Source organism: Mauremys mutica, chromosome 10, assembly GCF_020497125.1.
Source record: "Mauremys mutica isolate MM-2020 ecotype Southern chromosome 10, ASM2049712v1, whole genome shotgun sequence".
In the NCBI taxonomy this organism is placed as follows: Eukaryota; Metazoa; Chordata; order Testudines; family Geoemydidae; genus Mauremys; species Mauremys mutica.
Genome location: NC_059081.1, coordinates 34,536,719 through 34,561,313, shown reverse-complemented (window position 1 = coordinate 34,561,313; position 24,595 = coordinate 34,536,719). Strand labels below are relative to the sequence as shown.

The following is a 24,595-nucleotide window of genomic DNA, read 5'->3' as shown; positions in this document are numbered from 1 at the left end:
TCTTGCTGTTTCTCGGAATACTCTTGTTCTTTTGATTTTTTCCCCCCCCTTAGGGTCAGTTGAGACTAGGAATAGTGAGAACAGGTTCTCTGCAGCTCAGTGGCACATCATCTGTTAACTCCTCTTTGAGAAGAACTAAGCGCAAAGCGCCCTCTCCACCCTCTAGAATACCACAAGACCAAAGAGACAACAGTAAAAGAACTGGTAATCTTTTTACTTTTTAACTAGGCAGAAATGGAAAGATGGTATAACTGTACCTAGGCTAAATACTAATGTTAAAGAAATGTCACCCTATTGGTTGAACTTTTAAGTAAAACCATGTCAAACATCTATATTTAAGAATATGTTTAGGTAAAAAGACAGATGAAAACAAGACAATGTTAGAGGAAAATGTCATGTATCAAACTTCAGTTCTATGTCAAGGTCTGTAATATTGTAACAGCTGAAATGCACAGAGGGGTGTGTGGGTGTGTGTGGACCATGGAATTGACAGTACTGTAGCTGTGGTTGCAACAAGCTTTAATCACTGAGACGAAAGTACTTCATTCCTTAGACGTACTAATCTGTAAAGTCAAAGTTAGAAGTTTTGTTTCAGGTTAATATTGGTGTAAAAGAAATAAAGGATTGCATTTAAAAAGGGAGCTGTCTGTTAACATTTTCTTTACTTTGTTTCAGCATCAGAATCTGCAGAATCAACCCCTGTAGAAAGTATTGTGGAAGAAAGAGAGACAGAAGTACTGTTTCCAACAGGTAATTCTTCCCAGATGTTATTAAAACATAGTCAAGAACAGTCATAGTAAAAGCACGGTAATAAAGAGAAATAGTAAAAAGGTCATGCTGCAGATGTTACATGCCCATTATTGTATTTGTCTTAAACTATCATTTAAATTTGAGATTTTCCCTGGATACTATTTCTCCCTCCCGCCGCCCCCCTGCCCCCAATCCTGTAAGTATTTATATGGCTTTCTAAAGTACAAAAGCTTTACTTTTGCATGATATAGTAACAAACAACTGATGTTTGTATTGGTTACTATGTGTTACATTTAAAAAAAAAAGATACCTAGTGGGTATTCTAGAATATTTAGACATTCATGAAATAGTTTTAAAAGAGAACACCACCTGTGTTGTGTGCGTCTGGGTCAGTTGTCATGTCCATACATCGCTTCCCTCCTCACCCAACATAACCAAGTATGATTCTTGTTTATATGACTATAACTACCGTGTTGCCTATGTTTTTGTATCAGTGCATTCTGGGAAAACTGCTATCTCAGTGTTTCAACGGGGGATAAAATGTCTTAAGAACACACACAGGGAGTGGCATTAGCAGTATATGAGGCTCTGCACTTTGAGATTTCCTACTGTACAGATAACTAGAAGCAGGAGGATGAGCTAAAGTGGTTACATGGGCCTTGTTAGGGACTCCCATTTAGACTGCAAAACATAAGCATGCCACACCAGTTATACAGAGACCCATGTGCTATCTTAGGCCTCTGGCAAGGGGAAAACTCAGTTACCAACCAAGAAGAACCCATAATGTATTTGGATACAAACAATATTTAAAGCCAGCTGTGTCACTAACCAGTTACCATCTTGGATAAAAGTTGTGATGTGAGTAGTTCTGTGCATGAATGAAAAAGCTGTAATTGGTTGAATCACAAGTGCTCACTAGATTCTGTCCCTGTTCAGTTTGTGATCTAAGATCACACCCTGAGGAAATATGGTTGCAGACATGTACATGGGGTCACATACCATTATATTGTGCCTACATTATAAAGAATAGTAAGGAGAGCAATAAAATTCTTAGCAAAAAACTTATTCAGGCAAATAAGATGTCTTGCAAATCATGGACCAGATCGTTTGGACACTGCCTCTAACTTTTAACTCAAATTGTGTGAGCAAATAATTGCAGGTGAATTTTAGGTAACTCAGACTTCTGAATAAATGATGTGTACACTAGGTACATTAGGTACTAAAATGTCTTGGTGGCCTAAGTTGTACCTAAGAGTTTTTGGCATCTGGGTGCAGAAAAGGAGGCTGCCTTAAGGATATGCTGAAAATTTAACTTGAGGATAAGTGTATTTAAACAAGTATAAACTGTAGTTGTTATAAAAAGAGAAGTACAATTGGAGTATTACTGGAGGCTCAACTTCACAAATTTACTAAAGTTCCTTTAAAAATAACTAATTTGCTTTGAAATTTGTTTAGTTACATTTTTGTTTGCTGTCATTCTAATTTTATTTTGTGTAATCTGCAGATTACATCAAGCTAATTAACCTTCTTATTCCTAAACTGCTTTTTAGGCAATAAAGTTGATATAACCAGAGCCACAGTGCCATCATGTGCCTCTCATTGCTTAGATGCGGCCAATCATGAACAAAACACTCTCCAGCAAGTAACCGATGAAACTAACCATACTGGTAACACTGGCTGTCCTGATGCAACTGAAATGCCTTCTAAATGTAGGTTGTAATATCTTTCTATAGGATATTATGGATAGATAATTTACAGTAGACCAATATTATAATGCATGTGGTGTTGAAGTTTTCACTACTTCTAGAGCCACTGTAGGGAACAAAAATCAGCTGTAATTATGCCATACCATAAACTTTTCTTTTCAGATAGCATGTATAAATATTTAATTTTCTCCCTGTTAAATTTGTATCCAATTACAGATGAGACAATTCAGTTCTAAAATGAAGAATGCAGTCAGATGTCTCTCTGACTTATTTCTTTAGCTGTAATATGCTTCTATCTTAGGGGTTTTGATCTATGTTGGATTTTCTTCATTTCCCATCACTGTAGTACCTGAATCTGGCATGGGTGAATTAGATCTGTCAACTTTATGGAATAATCTGTTCTTTGTTTTTATTAGGTTCTAGGAAGCTCTGCTTGTGGTATATGTACTTTTGTAAAATATAAATATTTTTCAAGTTATAATGAAAAAACGTTTTAAAAAAATAAAGTAAGGGCTTGCAGCATGCTAGCCTAATCTCTTCTAGCAGCTCATTCCACAGCCAAGCCTTGTTGAACAAGAATGCTTTCACTCTAGCTCTCGCGCATTCTTCCTGGGTTTTAGTAGCCACACTGCCCTAAAGGAATGCAGCAGTTTACACAAGTCATGGATAGATGGGTCTTGTCCACTGGTGCCACACGGTCTTGAATTGGCAGTAGATGCAGATTGTGAGCTAATAGAGGATGTAGAGCAAAGAGTTGATGTGTTCAAGATTGCGTGTTCCACTGATATAAGGCTACTGTATTCTACACAAGTTGGAGCCCTCTCACTGTTTCCAACTTCAACCCCAGATACAGTGAATTAGAGTATCTGTGCTGTACTCCACTATACTGGAGATGATGAATGCATGAATTACCAAAACATTATAAATAAGGATGGGACAAAATGTTCTAGGAAAGTGAAGGTGGAAGAAGGTATTTGTTAATATTGTCACTTCCTAGAAATCTAGAGTTTAGTTTACGAGGGTCCCAAATCTTTGCATCATTTAGATAAATGGGAAAGCAAAGACCTTTCATGGGAGTGGAAGTAGCCTTTTAATTCTTCTGAGTGTTTCCCACTGGTCAGTAACACCTTGTGGTTGACTGTCAAAAGCTGTAGAGAGGTATACAAGTGGGCCTGATCCAAAGCCCACTGAAGGCAATGGGAAGACTCTAATTGACTTGAGTGGGCTTAGGAACAGGCCCAGTATGAACACTGAGATATAGACTGTGCCTGCTGAGGGGGAAGGTTATCCACTGGTGCTTCTATGTCTTGTTTTGTTTTTAAGCCCCATTATAATCCATCCAGATGTTGGGAGAAGTTGCATGATGGAGTTTTTTGTCAATACTTTCTAAGTGGATGCCACTTAGATGCAGCTCTGCTACAGTTCCATGGCCTGTGGTTCTACAGGACCCCATGAGGAAAGCCCAGTTATATTCTGCATTGTATCATATCAAATGGCTGCTGCTTAAATTTATTTGCTCATTCAATAAAATAGCAGTGCATAATAGGTTTACCAGATAATACCAGTCACAATGTAATGATCACTTGAAGGAATCTATTTTTGTTCCTGAAAGTAATAGAATGCGTTTGTGCTTCTGTTAACTATTCATTAAAGTGGTACTGCACTGTATAGTTTAAAACATGTTAACATATCCATTACAAAACTAATGCCCAATCACAAAACTAAGTGATTGGGCAACAAAATGGCAAATGAAATTTACTGTGGATAAATGTAAAGTAATGCACATTGGAAAAAATAACCCCAACTATACATACAACATGATGGGGGCTAATTTAGCTACAATGAGTCAGGAAAAAGATCTTGGAGTTATCGTGGATAGTTCTCTGAAGATGTCCACGCAGTGTGCAGAGGCGGTCAAAAAAGCAAACAGGATGTTAGGAATCATTAAAAAGGGGATAGAGAATAAGACCGAGAATATAGTATTGCCCTTATATAAATCCATGGTACGCCCACATCTCGAATACTGTGTACAGATGTGGTCTCCTCACCTCAAAAAAGATATTCTAGCACTAGAAAAGGTTCAGAAAAGAGCAACTAAAATGATTAGGGGTTTAGAGAGGGTCCCATATGAGGAAAGATTAAAGAGGCTAGGACTCTTCAGCTTGGAAAAGAGGAGACTAAGGGGGGACATGATAGAGGTATATAAAATCATGAGTGATGTTGAGAAAGTGGATAAGGAAAAGTTATTTACTTATTCCCATAATACAAGAACTAGGGGTCACCAAATGAAATTAATAGGCAGCAGGTTTAAAACAAATAAAAGGAAGTTCTTCTTCACGCAGCGCACAGTCAACTTGTGGAACTCCTTACCTGAGGAGGTTGTGAAGGCTAGGACTATAACAATGTTTAAAAGGGGACTGGATAAATTCATGGTGGCTAAGTCCATAAATGGCTATTAGCCAGGATGGGTAAGAATGGTGTCCCTAGCCTCTGTTCATCAGAGGATGGAGATGGATGGCAGGAGAGAGATCACTTGATCATTGCCTGTTGGGTTCACTCCCTCAGGGGCACCTGGCATTGGCCACTGTCGGTAGACAGATACTGGGCTAGATGGACCTTTGGTCTGACCCGGTACGGCCTTTCTTATGTTCTTATTATAAACTATTATTTTCAGAAGTTTATTTTCTCTTTAAAAAGCCCGCTCTGGACTGAAAAATGCTTTAAAGGATTACACCTACTAGAAGAGACATGTAAAAGAAAAATAATTAGAATGATTTTTGCATTGTAAAACTACAAAAAGATGCATCTTCCTTTCCATAATGGTTTTAGTTTTCATTCTGAACATTTTTCTAGCCTAACATACATAGTTCCACTAGAGTTTCGTGGTTTAGGAAAGAAGAGTAAAATATCTGCATGTTAATTAACAATTATTGTATATTTCCTACAATTTTTTAAAATTAAATTTCATGAGTAGCAATCTTATTGACAAAACACACAGTAAAGTCTCCAAGGAATCTGAGGTCCATTAGGTCAGTAGCCAACGCACTGAAAAGAGTGATAGACTATAATGGGTGAATGATGAGAGTACGCAACTCTCTATCTCTGACACTTTGGAGCATAATAGCTTGCAAAGAGATGTTAGACTATTATTGTATACCATTTAAATGGTACTCTTATTGACCCATGTCTCCAAAGGAGATTTACTTTGTAAGATCATTGATCTGTCAACTAAAACCTCTTCAGGTACCTTTTAGCCCAATAGGCTGTTAATAGCTTGAAAGGAACATTGTTTAAACATCATAGCCTAATGTTTGCTCTGGTGAATAATATATATACCCGCACAGATACATTTTAAATATCTTGTTGGTTTTCTGAGATTCTTTAATGGAAAAAGAAGTATATTTTAATGCCTAGTGCACGTGTGTGTGTGTGTGTGTGTGTGTGTGTGTACACACACACAATTGTACATGTACACATACATGTCCCAAGAGTAACACAAGTATAAATTGTAACATACCATTGCTAGCACGGGCAGTGGAGTGGAGACACAGCTAAGCTGTCCTGAGTACAAACTGATTTGAAACCAGTGCGTACGTATGCAACATGGCTCAGCCATGCTTCTGCCCATGCTACTGTGTCTGTACTGCTATTTATACTCTCACTAGCTCTCATCAAGCTACTGCCAGTATGTGTACAACAGAGGAATCACACCACTAGTTCATAGTGTAGACATAGCGTATCACATAGTGTATCACATACACACAATGCAAAACCAGTTTAGTTAAAAAGAGAGGTGGCTTCAATCTTAGATAAAAATTAAACCTAGAAAACCAGGCATTTGGAACAAAGTCAGGAAACATGAACTGATCCTTCAGCCACCGGGAGTGTATGGGTGTAACTGTGAAAACATAACACAGCTCTACTTATTCTTTATGATGTACAGCTATTCTACTACTACTAAGATGGCTCGGCGCTTGGATGAGATCAGCTCATGGACCCCCCTACCCCCCAAAAAAGATAGTTGAAGCTGAATCTGAGGCAAAGACGGGTGTGTGTGGGGTGGGGGGGTCATGCTGCTGGGCAGAACAAAGCAATTTGAGTTTGCTTTCATGGTGTGGTCTCCTTTGTTTCAAAGTACACACCACAAACTGGGCCAGTTCAGTCTGTAGTTTAGGAGTGCTCTTGAATTCCTTGCTGATAATAAGCTCTCACGTAGCAGCACCTCACATCATATCTCTGGGTGGCTAGGAGACTCCATCCCATCCTGGTGGATAATCTGGCCTTGATTAATGCATGACTCTGTCAACTTGCATTTGGATTACACATTGGCAATATACTTGGATATGAAGCCCAAGGAAACAGCCCTTAGAAAACTACAACTAATGCACAACCCTGCAGAATATCTCCCCAGCAACATGAGTTGCCATAAGCGTATTGTCCTGTGCTCTCTAAACCAGCTTCCCATAGAACATCTAGTCAAGATCAAAGTCTCAGTCTTTACCTTCAGGGTGCTCAATTTCCTGTGCCCAATGTATCTAAAGATTGCCTAGAGCTTCAGGATGAGGACCATGGCAAATAACTCTGCCTCTTAGATAAATTGGAGCTTTCTCCCACAGGGTAAAGCTCATATGTGCAGGAGATGACACTTTCTTGGAGGCTGGCCCAAAACTGTGGAACAAATTCCCACTAAAAATGAGGCCCATCACAAATCTCACCATCTGTTTTGCTCCAGGTGCAAGGAGAACAACTTTCACCTTGTTTAACATAAACATGTAGCAATGTTTTGTTTTTTTTAAAAAGCCACCAACAGAGGTTCCCCACCAAAACAAAATGCTACACTTCATACATCTTTCTCTCTTGTGACAGAAGTTAAACAATGTGACTAACAAGCTACTGGAAAGCCCTCTGGTATTACAGAGATGAAGACAGTATAAAATCCTATAGAATAGAATAGCAGAATGTGCTTCTCTGGCCTTCATGATTAGTTTTTAACCCCAAGTTGATTAATGCTGCAGTGACCATTTTATGTGAGTAAGTGAAACCTTTATCACTATTTAAAACTTTGCTGCTTCCAATTTTGAGTTTATCCTTACAGGCTATGATTTAAACTGCTGTTCTGGATTTGAACTTTTCTCAGTCTTTACACAATTCTGTAATAATACTAGGTAACATGCTGTCCAGCCTGTGGTGTTGTAAGTCTGCCAGTTGAGAGAGGGCAATTTGTGATTTCTCCCTAATCTTTAAGAAAGGCATGTGCCAGGATCCTTGTGATTCACTTTTTCCACCACTAGTTACTTCCCCCATAGCTCCCAGCTGCTATTTTGTCACCATTCTTATAGCCTTAATTTATTTAGAGATTGTCTATACTTGTAAATTTTCCAAAATAGCTATTCTGGAATAGTTATTTTTGGAATAAATGTGTGTGTGTGCGTGCAGGGGTTGGGGTGGGGGAGTTGTACCAAAAATAACTCTTCTGGAATAATTATTCCACAGTTGTTTTCCTAAATTTCCAAGGTATAGCCTAACATCTTTTGAATAACAAACAGTACCAGCAGCAACACAACCAGTAGGCTAATTGTAAAGTCTATTTACTAATGTTTTTAAAATATTAATTGACATCTAATTGTAGAAAGGTTTGGGATAGGAAGTCAATGGGCCATAGGGCATTTAAATTTCCAGAGATGCTAGGTGACTAATCTTGAATTTAGGAGCAGAACTGGGTGAAACTTTTTTTTTCTTCTGAAATATCCAGATTCAGGTCAGCCAAATTGTGTCATGAATTGTTTCAGCAAAAAGAAATTTTAGAAATGTCAGGTTAGATTCACATGGTGGCAGTGCTGGGTGCTCCCCTCACACCCAGCTGTCTGCTGGTTAGGATACTCACTTTGGAGCAGGGAATTGAACTCTGGTCTCCCACATTTTACGTAAGAGCCCTAAGCCCGACGATATTTGGGAGAGGGTCCCTCAGTCTCTCCAGCTGAAACTGTTCCACTAGGTATGAAATACCTAAATATTCATTGGGTCAGCAAGGGACCATGAGAATAACTCTGTTGCCTGGTGGTTAGGGCACTGGGCTATTGAGTGTAAGGGATGCGCCGCCATTGTTTTGCGAACCTAGGCCTTAATTTCCAAATTTCAATTTCCTTTATTAAAGTGCCCAAAATCAAAATGAAGGTTTTTGCTTGCCCCGAAACAAAACAATTCTGACTTTTCAGTTTTTGCTGCCAAAAAAAGAAAAAAATCACTTTGGGGTTGATCTGAAACAATTTCTGCCCTCCCCCATTTTTAATAACTGCCACCAAATGGAAAATTAGTTATTTGCATAGCCTTATTTAGGAGCCTAACTTTAGGCACCCCAGCCTTGGAAATTTTATTATGTCTTATATGGTATTTGGTCAAAGTTGATAGTTACACATTTTTGTTGAGTTACATTTTAACTGAAGTACTGTTACATTTTAAAATGCATTTCATGTAATATTACATATTTGTTGAATTCTGTTTGTAGCATATGCAACCACCCTATATGCTAAATATCAGAGTACTCTTTTAGCTAAATTTTGATAAATTCAAGGTATTACAGCTAAGTTTTGATAACTCTTTGGTGGGTCCCATGCCAATCAGTGGCAAATCACCACTGAGCTAGGTTTGGGTCTTGTATCTGTTCTTAAATCAACTGGCATAGTACTTTTGATCTAAAAAGCTGAATTTTTAAAGCTGAATTTGAGAATAACAAATTGATTTATCAGAAAAAAATAATAGTGATTTGATTAACATAGAATTGATATTTTTCTCTGTTTATTGCTAAGTACTGCAGATTTTTTTAAAAAATTAATTCAGTACTCATTTTAAACAAATTAAAGTTGTCTGTAGCATTCACAGATATAAAGAAATGTGTCTAATTGAATAGGAAAGAACTATATAGTAAATCCTGTAGAAATTTAAACTGAGTCATACTTTAATGTTTTGTGTGATTTCTTCAGAAAATTTTCTTCAGTTTACTATTTTAAATATAAATGTTTAGACTTGCTTTGTCCCTTAATATTTACACTCTGGGTGATTGTTCTGTGAGTGCAGCTGGAATTTGCTCTGAATATAGCCTGGATGAGATCAGTGAAAAGGAAGAGAAGAACATACAGCACAAAGAGGAAAGTGAAAGTGCAGATACCTCTCTTATGACACAAGGGATTTCTGCCTCCTTCATTTCTACTGATGTACCACTAGATATTGGAAAAAGTGATTCTGCTTCATCATCTTCAATTCCTGGCAATGGTTCTGTAGATAACTTTCAAAGTTCCAAGGAAGAAAAACAAGAAAATATGAGCACAGATGGCAAGTAAGTACTCTTGGTAAGAAAGGGGGAGAACGAATAAACAAGAACATGAATACTTTTTCATTGCAAAGAACAGAATAGAGATTTCTAAGAAAGTGGCATGAGATTAATATTTCTAAACTCTCATTTCCTTTCTTTTCTAATATAACAAGTTCATTACACAATAGTTAAATGTGGTTTAAAAACATCACCACATAAACATTCCAGGCTAGTCTGTTTAGGCCCACTTTTCCTCACTTTCTAAATAAAAGGTAGCTATGTTCAGGTTTCACATAGTAATAGAAATGACAATAGATTAAAATGTTCTTTCATTGTTAATTATTATTTAAGCAACAGTCACTTTCACTGAAAAAAGTATGAAAACTAGAAATCTGGTCAGTTAGCTGTCACAACACAAAGGACTGCTACAATATTATGCTGACAATTTTGGGGAGATCAGGAAGAATGGCCTTCCCTGGATAAATGCTCTCCACTTTTATGGTCACAATTCTCAGTTTTTTTTTATTCATTGTTGTGTTTTCTTGTCTTTTACACACAGGTTTTATCCATCTATCCTCAGAGAACACTGCTAATTCTCTCTTCTCTTACTTAGGAAAGATGTAAATATCTCAGTTTTCTTTAGCATTTTTTCCCTTTCTGATACCTCTGCAGTGTCTGACTTTGCTCTTCAGCCTGTATAATAAACTGCCTGACTCAGCAGGCTTCTACCATAAAATAGTGCCTGCTGGAAATGAACACTGATTGGCCAGAGAAGTTCCATAATATTCATTTAATCTACTATTCCTCTGTTCCCCGAGGGAAGTAAGTTGGCCATTCTGCCCAATTCAAATTGGAAAAAGGTGTTGTTTTTTTTAAAACACTGCGCTGGAGTGAACATCTGAGAGAACTTGTAGCATGCAGTCACCTCCATAAATACTGTGAGGGGTTTTGATGAGAGCTGGGAAGGACATGTTTTTCCCATCCCACTAAACTTTTTTCAAGATTTCAGAAATTTTCCTTTTCCACATCAAGTTGAACCCCAGACCTGTTTCAGGTTTTTGTGGGGGCGGAAAAAACAGAGAGAGAAACAACCCAGAAGAGCCAGTAGCCTAGTAGTTGTTCAGCTGGGATATGAGAGAGGTTTGAATTCCTGGTCTGAAACCTGGGTCTCTCACATCCCAGGTGAGTGGTCTAACAACCAGGCTCTTGGGTATTTTGGAATGGGTCTCTTTCTGATGAGAAATTCCATCCTGCACCTGAGAATCCTGTCCTGATGAAAGTTTAATTGAAATTGGTATTTTTCCATGAAATATTTTGGTTCTGACAAAACAGCATTTTCTAATGGAAAAACTTTGGCTGAAAAATTCCTGATGAATTCTAGTTTTGACTTTGATCTCCACATTCCTTTTAGTCTGGGGTCAAGAGGGCCTTGCAGAAATCCCTACTCTGTCAGCTACACTATATAATTTGCTTGTTAGCTAACAAAATATCATGTTTCCTAATTGCCACTACTTTTGGTAAGAGAAAAAAACTTGTGTTCTACATGGACAAACATTGTGCTCAACTCTCAGCTGTATCAAAGCTCTGCTTAGTGTAGCTGAGAAGAGGAGAATGCCAAGGTGACTGTAGGACTTCTTGAACTCCCCACTTTCCAGGATTATTGAGGGCCAGTTTGGTCTATTGTGTATTAGACCAGCCCCAGGTCTGCTCTTAGTTCTGTCAGCCTGTGGGCCTTATGTTTTGAGCATAGAAGAATTATGTACACTTGCAAAATGTTTAGTAATATGCTGTGCTCCTACTTTTTTGTTCTTGATATTGTTAACATTTTCCTTACGCTTTTGAGAAATATCCTATCTGTCCTTTTTTAAGGAAAAAGTATGCACAAATTCAATCCTCTGTGGTTTTATAATTGCAAGATATTCATGTATGGAGTTCAATTTTTTTCCCCCTTTTGAGGCAACATACTTTATATACAATGTAATGGACAACATCCAGAAAATTACCTTGGTGGTCATTTTTACCTCAACAAAAGAATTAATATTTTGAGCATGATCTTGTGGGATCCTGAACATCTTGAGTGGTTTCACTGGAAGTTGTGTGCTCATCAACTTGCAGAGGTTACTCGGGGCCTAATAAATTGGGGGAGGGAAGTAAAAAAACAAAAAAATGCACATAGCATTGCACTAAAGAGAAACTGCATATGCACTGTGGTATGTAAAGCATCATAGCAGCATTTCCTCTCAATTTTTTTAATAATCTCTGTTGAATTTTTCCAGTGTTTGGCAGAAAGATTTGATTAGTTTTCTCCATCTGTCTTTGGAGAACATTGCCAGTTCTCGTACATCTTTTCTGTGTGTTTACTGAAATGAGAGATATTAGCATATATAATGTACGGTGCTGTCCTTTTGCAGAGGACCACACAGTAAGATAGACGGTGAACAAATTACATTTGAAAATGACAAGAAGTTGGGAATATTGGATCCAAACAAAATTTATGGTGAGTTATTCTGACTAAGAAAAATACTTGTAACGAAAGTTTGAGGAGAATTTTGGTTTCCAAGTTAATAGAACTTTCATACTCAAAAGCATCTCAAACCACTTTATGAAGTATAGACATTTAATACAAATAGAAGCTACTTATGCACACATATTCAAATGCAGTAGTGTCTTGATACTTCAAAATTGTTGCAAATATAGAAGAAATTGTTCCAGTCCTAGGTTATAGAATTTCATGACATCAATCTATGGCTCACATTGTGAAATCACTTTCAGAATAAGTAAGACACTGTAGTTTCTGTAATTTAAAAAAAGAAACCCTTTATTTTACATTGCAAAAGCACACTGATTGTAATTGAACTGCAGTGTGACTCAGGACATAGATTTCCCAGCATATTGCTTAATAGCACTCCCCAGCCAATTAAATTGCACTGTCAGGCTCTGAAGGAAGTCCTGTTTAGAATAAATCTGCTGGTTAGATGGTGTCTTTTATGCTAAACCTTCAGAGTGAGAGATTTAAAGCAGACAGGTGCAGCAGAAGAATGATCTCTCTAAAAGAGAGAAATTATATTGGTCTGAATTATGTTGCTAATCTAGCAACAGGATTTTTAAAAAAAAATTGATGTCAAATGGTATTGCAAGAGCCAAACATTCAAGAAAAAAATTCTCAACCCCCTTCCCCAATTAGCTATTTCTGGCTTTACTGGCATGATGAAAAGATGTATTTCAAGATTAATAGTGTCAAATGAAATGACAGGCACCTTGTTTGAAATATACAGAAATGAGAGTATCTAATGATGGTAAACTAAATTCCTTAAGTCATGTCAGTTGGATTATTATTAATTGTGGAAGTTGCTATTGCCAGGATGTTTAGATGTAAACCTGAATTTGAGCTTATTTTGTTTTTGAGGTGTTAATGCAAAGATTTAGTTATCCAGTACACATGTAGTAAACTTTATTTTTAGATTATTGTTAACAAACAAGAGGATCCATCATTCATGTGTGTAGTATAAACAGAGTTGGCCATAGTGGCTTCATTGTGGCAAAAATCTGTCTGGGAATTGGTCCTGCTTTGAGAGGGGGTTGGATTAGGTGACCTCTTGAGGTCCCTTCCAACCCTGATATTCTATGATTTCTATGATTCTATGAACACCCTTTTGATTTAACAGCCCATAATGGCTCGTTCAGAGACAATCAGGGTTTGTGTACACTTCCGCATAAATAGTGTAGCTGAAGTCAGTGTAATTAGATTGACTTACTGTGGTGTCTTCACTGCGGTAAGTTGACAGCTGACGCTCTCCCATCAACTCCACTTGTGCTCCTCATTCTGGGAGAGTGCTCAGCGTTCGATTTATTGCATCTATACTAGACACAGTAAATCACAGTAAATCAACCCTTGCTGGATCGATTGCTGCCTGCCGATCCAGCGGGTAGTGTAGACAAGCCCTCAGACTTATGGTATATGTTGCATTAGATAGATGAAATTAATGGTTTTGTGAACTTGATGAAATAATTGCCAGTTATGCATCCGAGATTGCTGAAGTTCTATTGATTTTCTGAAACAGTTAAAGATTTTCTCATGTCTGTGTGAACATAGAGGAGGATCTTGTCAGTTATGAATTCGTTTTGTGAATCTAATGAAGACAACATTGGTGCATTCCTGCAAATAATCATTAACTATTTGATGATAAAGACGAGAAAATGAAATGATCAAAATGATGCTCAGTTAAACTGTGTTTTGTTTGTGTTGCAAGTTATTTGTAAATCATGTCATGAATCTGACTGAGGAACTATGAACAAAATCTATAAATTAATCTTTTCTTGTTCCCATTGTAATCCATTGTTGCATTACATTGTTTAGAACAATGTAGAATATCCCAATAATGGTTTCTAATATGTTAATTTTTGAATTTATCACAAATAGCCTGCCTACGAGGAAAATCAGGTTTAATTACAAAACTGCATTATGACATTGTGTTTGTGGAAATATGTTGTTTTGTAGGGAAGCAAAGGCCCTTCCATAGTTCTAGAAATGGATAATTCATTCCCCTAGAACTCATTACTTTCATGATTTCATGAACCCATTACTTTATCCTTGTAGTGTAACAAATACACACATTAAATTCTGCAAATATATAATCTTAAATTGTTGCACTCCTTCAGATACATGACTGAGTGTTTTTATTAATCCCATCTTTGTTTTTTCATATTTATAATTCAAATAATTTAAAACTAGTAAACTGCTATTTTTAATACACATAAAATACATCAGGGAGAGACATTTTTTAAAAAATCATTTGAATTTAAGATTAATTTTATAATAATGGGTTTTAAGGTGAATTTTGGAAAGGCTCAGATGTGATTCATATTCCCAAAATTTAAGACAGGCCACTTTAATATAAACTTCTGAAAAAACAGATATGCAATAATTGTGTTGCTCAGATATTTTTAACTGCATCAGTGTAGAAATGCTAGAAACGTATGGCAAATTGCATCTTTTTATGTGAAGAAATATAGTAGGTACACAAACAGCAGAGACACGGGACCAAACAAGAATTGCAGGATATAATCTTGAATAGTCCTTACCAGTTTATAGACTATGAGCTAGACCTTATATATAATGCGATGAAATTCAGACACCCTCCCCGCCCCAAAACCTTAAGTCTATCCATGACACCAACACCCTTAGTGGGTAGTAGTATTAAAGTATTTTTCATTTAATATTAAATTGAAAAAATTACCAGTACTAATCAAGCTAAAATACCTTTCTAATGTCTTGAAAGGGTGTAATAAGGGAAAGTTTATTATTTCTAAGGAACCATTTCTAGAAGAAATGGGGGTATTGAGTATTGAGTTTCATGATTTAAACAAAAGTCAGGCTGTTTGATATTCATATTAGTTTAGAAATATTTTTTCTTTTAAAGATCATAGTGGCACAAGATTCCTTCCAGCAACCACAGGAGAAAAAGAAAATCAATGTAAGATGGGAGAAATTAATACAGCAGATGTCAGAGAAAAAAATAAGCTTGAAGTCGACAAACTATCAAACTGCCAAGAGTATAAAAATGACATCTCTACAAATCAGGATGATAATCCTCAAGTGCATCTAGGGATACAAATTCGGAAGCTAAATCAAACGAACATAGAGATAGTAAAAACTCAGGATGTTGCAATTCAGACAACTCCATCTGATAATAGTTGTGGCAGGACTACACTAAGTGAAATGATTGTCCTTCAAGATTGTGAGTCATCCACCTTCAAAGGAGTAGCCCACATGCAGAATTTGGATATAGACAATCCACCTTTGCAGTTGATGAACAAGATGCAAGAATCTGTAGAAGTTTCAACAGAATTCAACCATCAGAGACAAGAAGCTGTGGATGACAAAGCAATTCCCATAAAAAATCAAAGTAATATATATGATAATGACAGTGGTCTTACCCCATCAGAGAGAGCTCCAAAAAGTGCAATTAGTTCTCCTATTAAAGGTTATCCAGTTTATAGACAAGACTTCAAACCTAAACCTAAACCCTCTAATGAAATTACAAGAGAATATATCCCCAAAATTGGAATGACTACTTATAAAATAGTGCCTCCAAAATCCTTGGAAATATTGAAAGATTGTGAGTCAGATGCTATGTCAGTCATTAAGGATCAGGATGGAGTCACCTTGGAAATGTCCCCACAGTCAGAGAATTCAAAAGAATTTGGAGTGCAAACTGAAATTCTTTGTGGTTCAAAAAATACAAGTCAGTCAGAGTCTGGTTTAAAATATGAACCTGCTTTAGCAGTGAATGATCAGCTGCACAAAACTAACAGAATTACTAACAGTGTCTCAACTTCTGAACTTCGGGTTACTACTGAAAGCAAGCAAATAGAAACAGAGGCTTCCAAACCCAATATAGGCAATGGCATAACTCCATTGATGCTAAGCTCAGGTAACACAAATTCTTCACCTGAGACTCAAGAAAAATCAAGTGTTTTGAGTCCTACAATGAAACCTAGTTCTTTTTACTTACAGATGCAAAGAAGGGCTTCAGGTCATTATGTAACATCTGCAATTGCCAGAAGTGTCAGTGCTGCTACTAGTCCTACTCAAAGAGAGGCTACGAATACAGAGAGAGACAAAAAATTGACATCATCAGATCAGTCTTTTTTTCCTTTACATAAAACACATAATTTCCCTGCTCAATTAAATGAAGAAGAGGTTGATAATGAGAAAAAAATTGACGCTTCCACTTTTGTCAAAACTGCTAAACCTTTGAGTTTTCCCTCCTGTCAGCCAGCAACATTGAACTTAAGAACTCTTAGAACTTTTGCCGTTCCAAAACCATATTCCAGTTCTAGGCCATCCCCCTTTGCTCTTGCTGTCTCATCGGCAATCAAAAGATCACAGTCATTCAGTAAACCACATGCCATCAGTAGCCAGCCATCAAAAGAGAAATCTCCTGTTGAACTATCCTCAGCAACTTCCACAGGAGATGTGAACCAATTTTTACAGACCTTAACAGGAGGTTCACAACACAATATGATGGATAAGGTATGTTTTTTTTACAAAATTTAATATTTTTTGGACATTAATCATTGTATCTTTCACAGAAGAGTGAAATTCACTCTGTCCCTACTTTGAATTGATCACAAATATTAGTAGGCTTTGGATTAATAGCATATAAACATCTAGTTGTACATTCTGCTGTAACAGCACCATGTACAACATTTCAGTGGAATATATGAAAAAAGTAATTTTGTCTTGTACGGCGTTTATACAGGATACTTTTATTAAATGAAATTTTTTCTGCAAAATTGAAAATGCTGAGAAACAATTCTGTCTTGCCATAATTAATAATGTCTCTTAAATTTATAAGCAAAGAAAAGATCTGGTTTATCTAGGCATACCTATTTTCCTATTCAGAGTTGTTGTTTTTGTTTTTAAAAAAGTACCATGTGTAAAACTGTTTTTACTTAATTTTTGAGTGATGTCCCAGAATAATCGTTTGAGGGACATTGAAACAGGAAATGTGTAAGGATGCGGATTATCTTCTGGTATGACTGGCACAAGTCAACAGTATTCTGTAACCTGACTGGCATCCAGGGGTTGAACTGAAAAAGTAGAGTTAGTGGAACTCTTCAAAAGTTTGCCCTATATAATATCTATTCACTTTAGATGCTACAGTGAGATGCTAATGTTAGTAGATTGTGCAGATATTCAGAGTAGGATCATGCATGCTTCCTGGGCTCAGCTCCCTCACGGAATCAAATGCCCTATTTGTGCACCTTGGATTTGGGTACTCTTGAGTGGTGGGGAAGGAGCAGTGGTCCTCTCCAAGTCTACCCACTTATGGCCCCAAAATGAGCTGTCACTCAGAGTAAATTGTGTAGCTCATGATAGTATGGTTTTAAAAACATTTTAATGATTAAAGAAATGTTTATCAACATTGACGTTTAAAGTATCATAATTGGCCTATAACACCTACTCAGATGAATGGGGAAGTTCATACATTTGAGCTATGTTTCATATATTCTGCAAATTCAGGCAGATGTCACTGCATCAGTTGCATTCAGTTCACATTTTGAAGGTGGTCCCTCCGCCCCCCCCCCCAACAATAACAGCTATATTTGCATAAAGTAAAAGCTGAGATTTTGGAGAGCAAGTGGGTAGCTTGTGAGAGGCATCCATACTATGCAATGGCCTAATTCTAGCCCTGCTGGCATCTGTGTCTTTGTATGATTAAGTTGAGAGTATGAATTCAGATCTAACAGTGTGAATATTCCTGGAAATCTTATACCATTCATCTTGTGGTTGTAACTGTCTGTTTCTTAAGGCTTTTGTAGTCCTAATAAGGAACGTGCAGGCATAGAAATAAACTTGTTTGATATTAATTAAACTACGAGAGATAATTATGTGGAGAATTTTATAGACCTCTCAGGGAGAAAATTCCCCATATTTAACAGTAAAAAAGGTTCCTTAAATCCCTTATGGCCTATAACTTGTTCAAAACCCAGGTGTAATTCCCAGATGCTATTTTATGGCATCCTCAGCAGGGTGCTATCACATCGCATCACATCATAAATTACTTGCAAAGTGAAAGTACAAAATTAAGGCTGTTCCCAGAAATCTTGCATGAAGCAAAATGCAGAATGAGGTACAGTGCTGTAATATTTGGCCAGACTGCTTCAGATATCCATTTATGACCTTACTCAAATGAAATACTTTTATTTATTTTTTTTCCCTAATAGAAAAGTAACTGTACAAACAGTGAACAAAACAGCCAGGTGCAATCTTCAGCTGACCACCCAACTTCTGTTTTTGAGAGAGAAACTGCTTTAACGTTCCAGAGCTCTGACCCAGAACAGATCCACCAGAGTCTGCTGGCTGCTATCCGCTCTGGAGAAGCTGCTGCCAAATTAAAAAGGGTGAGTTTTCATCATCACATCAGTAACAATGGACTTACAGTGCTTATTTCAAAATTACCAAATTAATGCCTAAAAGCAATCAGTCCTGGAACTAAACATGACAAGGGAGTCTCCTGAAAGTTTGTGGGTTTTTTTTTTAGTTGTACCAAAGCAGATTTGTAAATGTACATGCAAGAAGCTTGTGCTGTCATTTTTTCAAATAGAGAAAATATTATGTTTCTGAAATTGTATATTAAAATTAATTAAGGCTCCACTTCAGCAAAACACATAAGCATGTGCTTATCTCTGTTTAGCAAAGCACTCAAACATATAAATCTATTTAAATGCTTTTCTGAACAGGGATGGTTTTTAGCACAAGTGCTAAATCAGCTACAACCTTCTGCCAACAGTACACATGCAGAAGTTGTAAAGATTAATTTCCTATTCGTTGTCGATACTATATACACACTTAATTCTTTTTATATTTTAAAACTTGTGTCTGCTTTTTTGGTTTCATTAGCTAGAACGATCTCATTTTTCATACAATGTTTGTAAGTGTTTTGTGGCCAGTAATTCCAGAGAGAATTAAGTATGCATCTTACAGTAATAAGTGCTGATATTTTCCTGTTTCTAGAATGCAACACTAAATAAGAAAAATGATTCCTTAAATGTAAACCACAATACTTAATGAAAAAAAAATTGAGTAGTTGTAATTCATTCTATTTGTGAGCTGAGATATTATAGTGATGTATACTTAGTAAATGCTTTTTAATAATTAGGAAACATGGAAATAATATAGAAGAAATCACTGATGTAAAGGATAAAAACACGAATTAGCCTGCTCTATTATTTAATACTCAAATGACTTAAAGCATGGTTGTTTTTTATAGTTACAATGAACAATCTGACACCTCAGAAGAACATTCTGTTTAAATTATTTTGCAGAATAAATATACTGTGTTTTTAATAAGTCAGATCATTCCATAGTTTCAACTTGTATTTCCCTCAGTTAGATGATATTTGGAGATCTACCTTTTAAAACAGTATTGTTAATTAGAAACCTTTAAAAATACTCTGGCTTGGTTTGATAGACCTTCTCATTTGTATCTTTCTGTCCTCAACCCCAGTTTTTTGTCTTCCACCAGTGTGCTGAAGTATGACCTGTTACTGCAGAACCCTGTCTCTTTTGAAGATCCAGAGCTTTGTTACCCACCTACCCAACCCCTCCCAAAATCCCTACTCCTAAGCAATTATTTTATAGAAGTCTTTGATTCCTTAAAACCATATTCAGGAGAACATGGGTTCTGTGGGTGTCCGTATTTTGGCACCCAAACAGCTTACATTACATGGTAAACCTTACTCTTAACAGAAGTGTGGCAATGGAATAGCATCTTTGAGTTTCCCAGGCCTCCCACCGTCTCCACACAGATTGAATAGCCCTACTTCCCCAGAATGGTCACAAGTGGAAAGTCAGAATGATCGGTCAGTCCGTCCAGTGTGCTGTCAGGGTGGTGCACAGTTAGAAGCTGCATTGCAGTGAACTAGTTGTCAGCCAGTTACAAATCATTTAAGGACAGTGGATGAGATTAATCAAGCGTTAAATCTTCTGGAGATTTGATGAAGTTGGATCTATCTGATGTACAAGAAACATGCTTGATTTTTATGAAGTAGCTTTCTGATTATTGTTACATAGTTGCATTGTGAACAATATTGAAACTGAAAATACAATGTTTAAAAAAGTGGATAAAATATTAAAATATCAAAAATATGTAAAACCTGTTCGCAATACTTGCCGTAATACCTGATAACTTATTTGGAAAAACAAGATTGATAAAGTGCTCTTCAGAATTCAAGAAACACATCAAGCATAGATGGCAAGCTGGAAAAAGGTTAGCAAGGAGTTCCATAACATTTTGATTTTACGTACTTTCCTTGGCCAACTCTGTATCAGTAGAGAAGTTTTGACACTCCCTGCCCGAGGAGTTGACAATCTAAAGGACCAGAAAAATATCAGATAAGAGTCTTTCAGAATAACTGAATTTGAAAGTTTTTCTAAAATAGTGGAATATTGAAATGGAACAGCATTTTTATGGACCTTGTAGAAGATGTGTGTTTTCAGGGAGAACTTGAAGAATGGAGTGAAGGAACCTAAACCATACTTAAAGCATTTTACAGCATGGTGGCCCGTGAGAATTTCATGAAGTCTGTTCAAATATAGGGACACTTGACACTCCAAATGTGTAAAATGCTAACTGCTGCACTGTTTCCTTTGTAACAAATAAAGGGAAGGTGACATATGATGGGGGGCTGGGGAGAAAGTGTGGCATCAGCTTTATTTTTAGGCCTGTTGTGCTGATGAATTCAGGCAATGTTTTTATTAAAAGCTTAAAATTGAGAACAGGGCATATTGTAATCAATGAAGAAATAAAACACCTGGGTATAAGTATCCAGATAGTCAGTGATCCCGGTAGGGAAGAGCATTTTAAGTAAATTAACTCATAGCTTTCATTAACTAGTTCTGTGAGTGATGACTGGCTACTATTTGGTTCTACTGAATTAGGTAAAAGGTCTGTCAGGTGTTGCCATCCCCCTTCCCTGATGCAGCTCTGTAAGGGAGGCATTCAAGAAACCAGACAAAAATGCTACCATGGCTAGCCAAGTCTTTTTTTTTTTTCCTTAATAACTTGCCAGAGTGCAGAGCCAAGATCTGTGGCCTTTTGTGCCGTGGATCTTTTCTTTTGAATGGAGCCTTCAGTAATTACTAACCTAAATGGGTCAAATGAGGTTGTTTTTAAACAATTTTTCTCTCTTCAGAATATTTTCATTGTGCTAGTAAATTCTGTTCAAGATCCTTTCAGTGGTATCTAATCTTAGCGCCTGATTTTCAGGATCACAGAGCACCCACAGCTCCCACTGACTTCAGTTGGAGTTGGTGGTGTATTCAGCACTGTTGGAAAAAAGGGTCCTGAATGTCTTAATTTAACAGGTATATCACCTAGTAAAACTTTACCACTTAGTAAAAAATTCATTGCAGTGTCACGGAACACATTTAAATCAAGAATTATATCTGGAATCAGTTCTAATGTGTACTTGACTAAAAGAAGATGTGGATGTATTCAGTGAATACATTGCTTTTCACATTTTTCTTTTGAGATGGCAGCAGAGCTCCAGACACATTCGATAATTGTATTAAGTGTGCAGTTTGTGAAGAGTTGTTTCACACTTAATGCCTACCAAAAGTGTACATGCTGTGGAAGTAGTAAATATCTGATTTTTAAAATTGCACAAAGGTAATTTAAAACTTGATTGAACTTTAAAAAATGCTGCATTTGTAAGCTAGTACTAAATAAAATATTATAGGGAAAATTAATTAAAATTGGACAAATATTTCTATTTCAGCAATGTGATGAAGTTTTTCTTTTCTCCTAGGTTGCTGCTCCATCAAATACTATATCTGTCAATGGAAGATCCAGGCTCAGTCACTCATTTCCCACAGAAGAAAAATATAACCATTAGACATTATACCAAATACTTTGCACTTTACTACCATTGCCTAGGCCAAATTAATACTAACTGCAAATTTTTGCAAATGTAAATGCAGGTGAATGTTAGTATACATTGTCAATTAAAATATAGGAATTTCATGCTGGATCTCTTAATTCCTGGGGAAGGTTTATTAGAATGTGTAATTTATAGTAATATTTTTGCCTTTTTTTGTAAAAGCTGAAAATGCTGCTTCAGAACTTTAAGATGAGGTGCAGATGAGTTTCATTTTTGTTTAAATGAAAATCAAATGTTGATTTCATTTTGTACTGTTAAGACTAAATGACATGTAGCAACATGCTGAAAAATACTGATTTAGAGGAGTCTGAGAATTTCAGATTTTTAAGTTTATAATTGTATAATACTAATGTTAAATTGTGAGTTTAAATATACATCTGCCACTTGTTGCCTCAATGTTACTTTGTTAAATTAAATCTTAAAATTATATTCAGTGAAGTTCACTTCAGAATTTCATAGAAAATAGGTATGTTTTCCTTTCTTCAGCTAAGAGTTAGAATCAATATTATTTGGCTTTTAGTTGCCTTAACTTTTTTTCTAATAGCAGGACCAAAATGTTCTGAAGTTTTTCATACTATTTTAATATTTTCTTAACACTAATACTATTTGGCTTTTCTCATTCTGCTCTATAACAAGTAATTTTTGTGAATAGCTTTTTCTCATAATATTCTGATAAGCAATAAGTACTAGATACCTTTTTAAATATTGTCAACAACATGTAGAAACAATGATAGCGGGGAAAAAAATCCAGTTTTCATATTTAGTGAAAGAGAAATAAAAATTGTGCTCACATGAAGTATAACTAAAAAGATCCTAAAATGCTTTGAAATTATTCATACAGTTTATTATAGTCTTAAAGCAGTACAATAATGAGAAAACAAAGCACATTATACAGAAGTCTATATTTATAGAATAAGCATTTGCTACTGAAATAGAAAAAGAGGTGAAGCTGGAACACTATATAAAAAGAAAATGCCTAATAATAGATGCAGTGTTTTTATCACTTTGTCTTTCTTGTCGAGATGATAATTTTTAGGGGAAAATGTGATTATAGTGATGATTTAAAAAAAACTGGATTGTAGATATCTACTGCAAATAATGGGATATTTTCCATTTTCTAAAATATTTCATGTTGGGTTTTGGTTGAATAAAAGTAATTGTATTTAGTTTAACAATATATTTATTTTGTGTTATAGAAACCATTTGTAACATTCAATGGTATTTTAATTGCACAAATTGCTTTATAATTGCTCATTTAAGAAAAGGTTTATTTTGAAGAATGGCATATTGCCAATGTTTTTTGTGCAATAATCTGGGATCAGTGTACATTACTTTCACTAGCTGGGAGTGGTCACAAGCAAAACTATATTAAAGTTGTAACAATGATTAAAAACTTAAGAATGTCCTAGTAAACAATAATTCTTAAATACTAAAGCAATTAATATTTATTTGCACAATCCTGTTGTCTCATACATTCTGTTTTTACCCCTAAATCCACTGATAAAATGTATCCCTCTTTTTTTTTCCCCCACTTAAAGAAAGGATCCCAGATTTTGAATGGGAAACAAATAATGAGTTGAGGTTTCAGCAGATCTTTCCAAATGGCTGCTTGAAAAAGAATGTTTTCCATAGATCACCGGAAAAAATGGTGACATCTATAACAGGGGAACAATCTTTTCTCTTTCATGCTTAGCTTTTCTAGATGTCACTGTGCCTTTAGGGATATATTTAGAAAATATAACCAGCCATAGCTGGTTTCGTGAATAAAACTAGTTCTAGTGACCCTCAGCTTTGCTGTACCATATTCTGATTTATAATATGCTGATTGCACTATTAAAGGAGTCCTCTTCCATCTGCACCTGGATTTTTAACATTTCAGTTTTCTGTCAAGTAATAGTTTACTGCCAAAATATTAGTAAAGCTACCTCACATGACTCTAATTCAATTTCCACACATGGTGACTTTAGACTATCTGACCTTTCACAAGTTGGTACCTGTGGAGCCTAAATCTTTTGAGTCAGGAAGAAAAGATCAACTTGCATTTTTCACCTGCTGACTTTACTCTTGGCTTATACTACTGTATAATCCCCTATGTCCGTGTATGCAAATTGGCTTGGATTGAGGATATTAAGGTCAGAATTGCCCTGATCTATAGGTATTTATGGCAGAATGGCCATAAGTTAAAAGGATACCACTACCAGTGAATGTGAGCTCTAGAAGGCAAATATATTGGTTATTAATTGTTCTGGACCACATCTACCACAATTCTAGACATCTGGGCTGCTCCCTTCCTCTTTGCAGCTCATGGAGACAGACTAAGTCTTTGTGCTGTGTGCTCTGGCCATGCCTCTTCTCCTGCTTGCCACTAGATTCTCTGCCT

The 24,595-nt window shown here is 36.2% G+C and overlaps 1 protein-coding gene across 6 annotated transcripts in view; it reads left to right on the top strand.

Annotated features, from left to right (window-relative positions):
• Window positions 1-23,649, top strand: part of COBLL1 (cordon-bleu WH2 repeat protein like 1) — a 122,520-nt gene extending 98,871 nt beyond the window's left edge. For all 6 annotated transcript variants that reach the window (XM_045032930.1, XM_045032927.1, XM_045032924.1 and 3 more), the window contains 8 exons: window positions 54-204; window positions 676-750; window positions 2,301-2,459; window positions 9,531-9,789; window positions 12,177-12,262; window positions 15,186-16,801; window positions 18,499-18,675; window positions 22,084-23,649. In XM_045032930.1, the coding sequence (XP_044888865.1) occupies window positions 54-204; window positions 676-750; window positions 2,301-2,459; window positions 9,531-9,789; window positions 12,177-12,262; window positions 15,186-16,801; window positions 18,499-18,675; window positions 22,084-22,170 (2,610 nt within the window). In that variant the 3' untranslated portion in view covers window positions 22,171-23,649. The remainder of the gene's footprint in view (window positions 1-53; window positions 205-675; window positions 751-2,300; window positions 2,460-9,530; window positions 9,790-12,176; window positions 12,263-15,185; window positions 16,802-18,498; window positions 18,676-22,083) is intronic.
• Window positions 23,650-24,595: the final 946 nt, after the last annotated feature.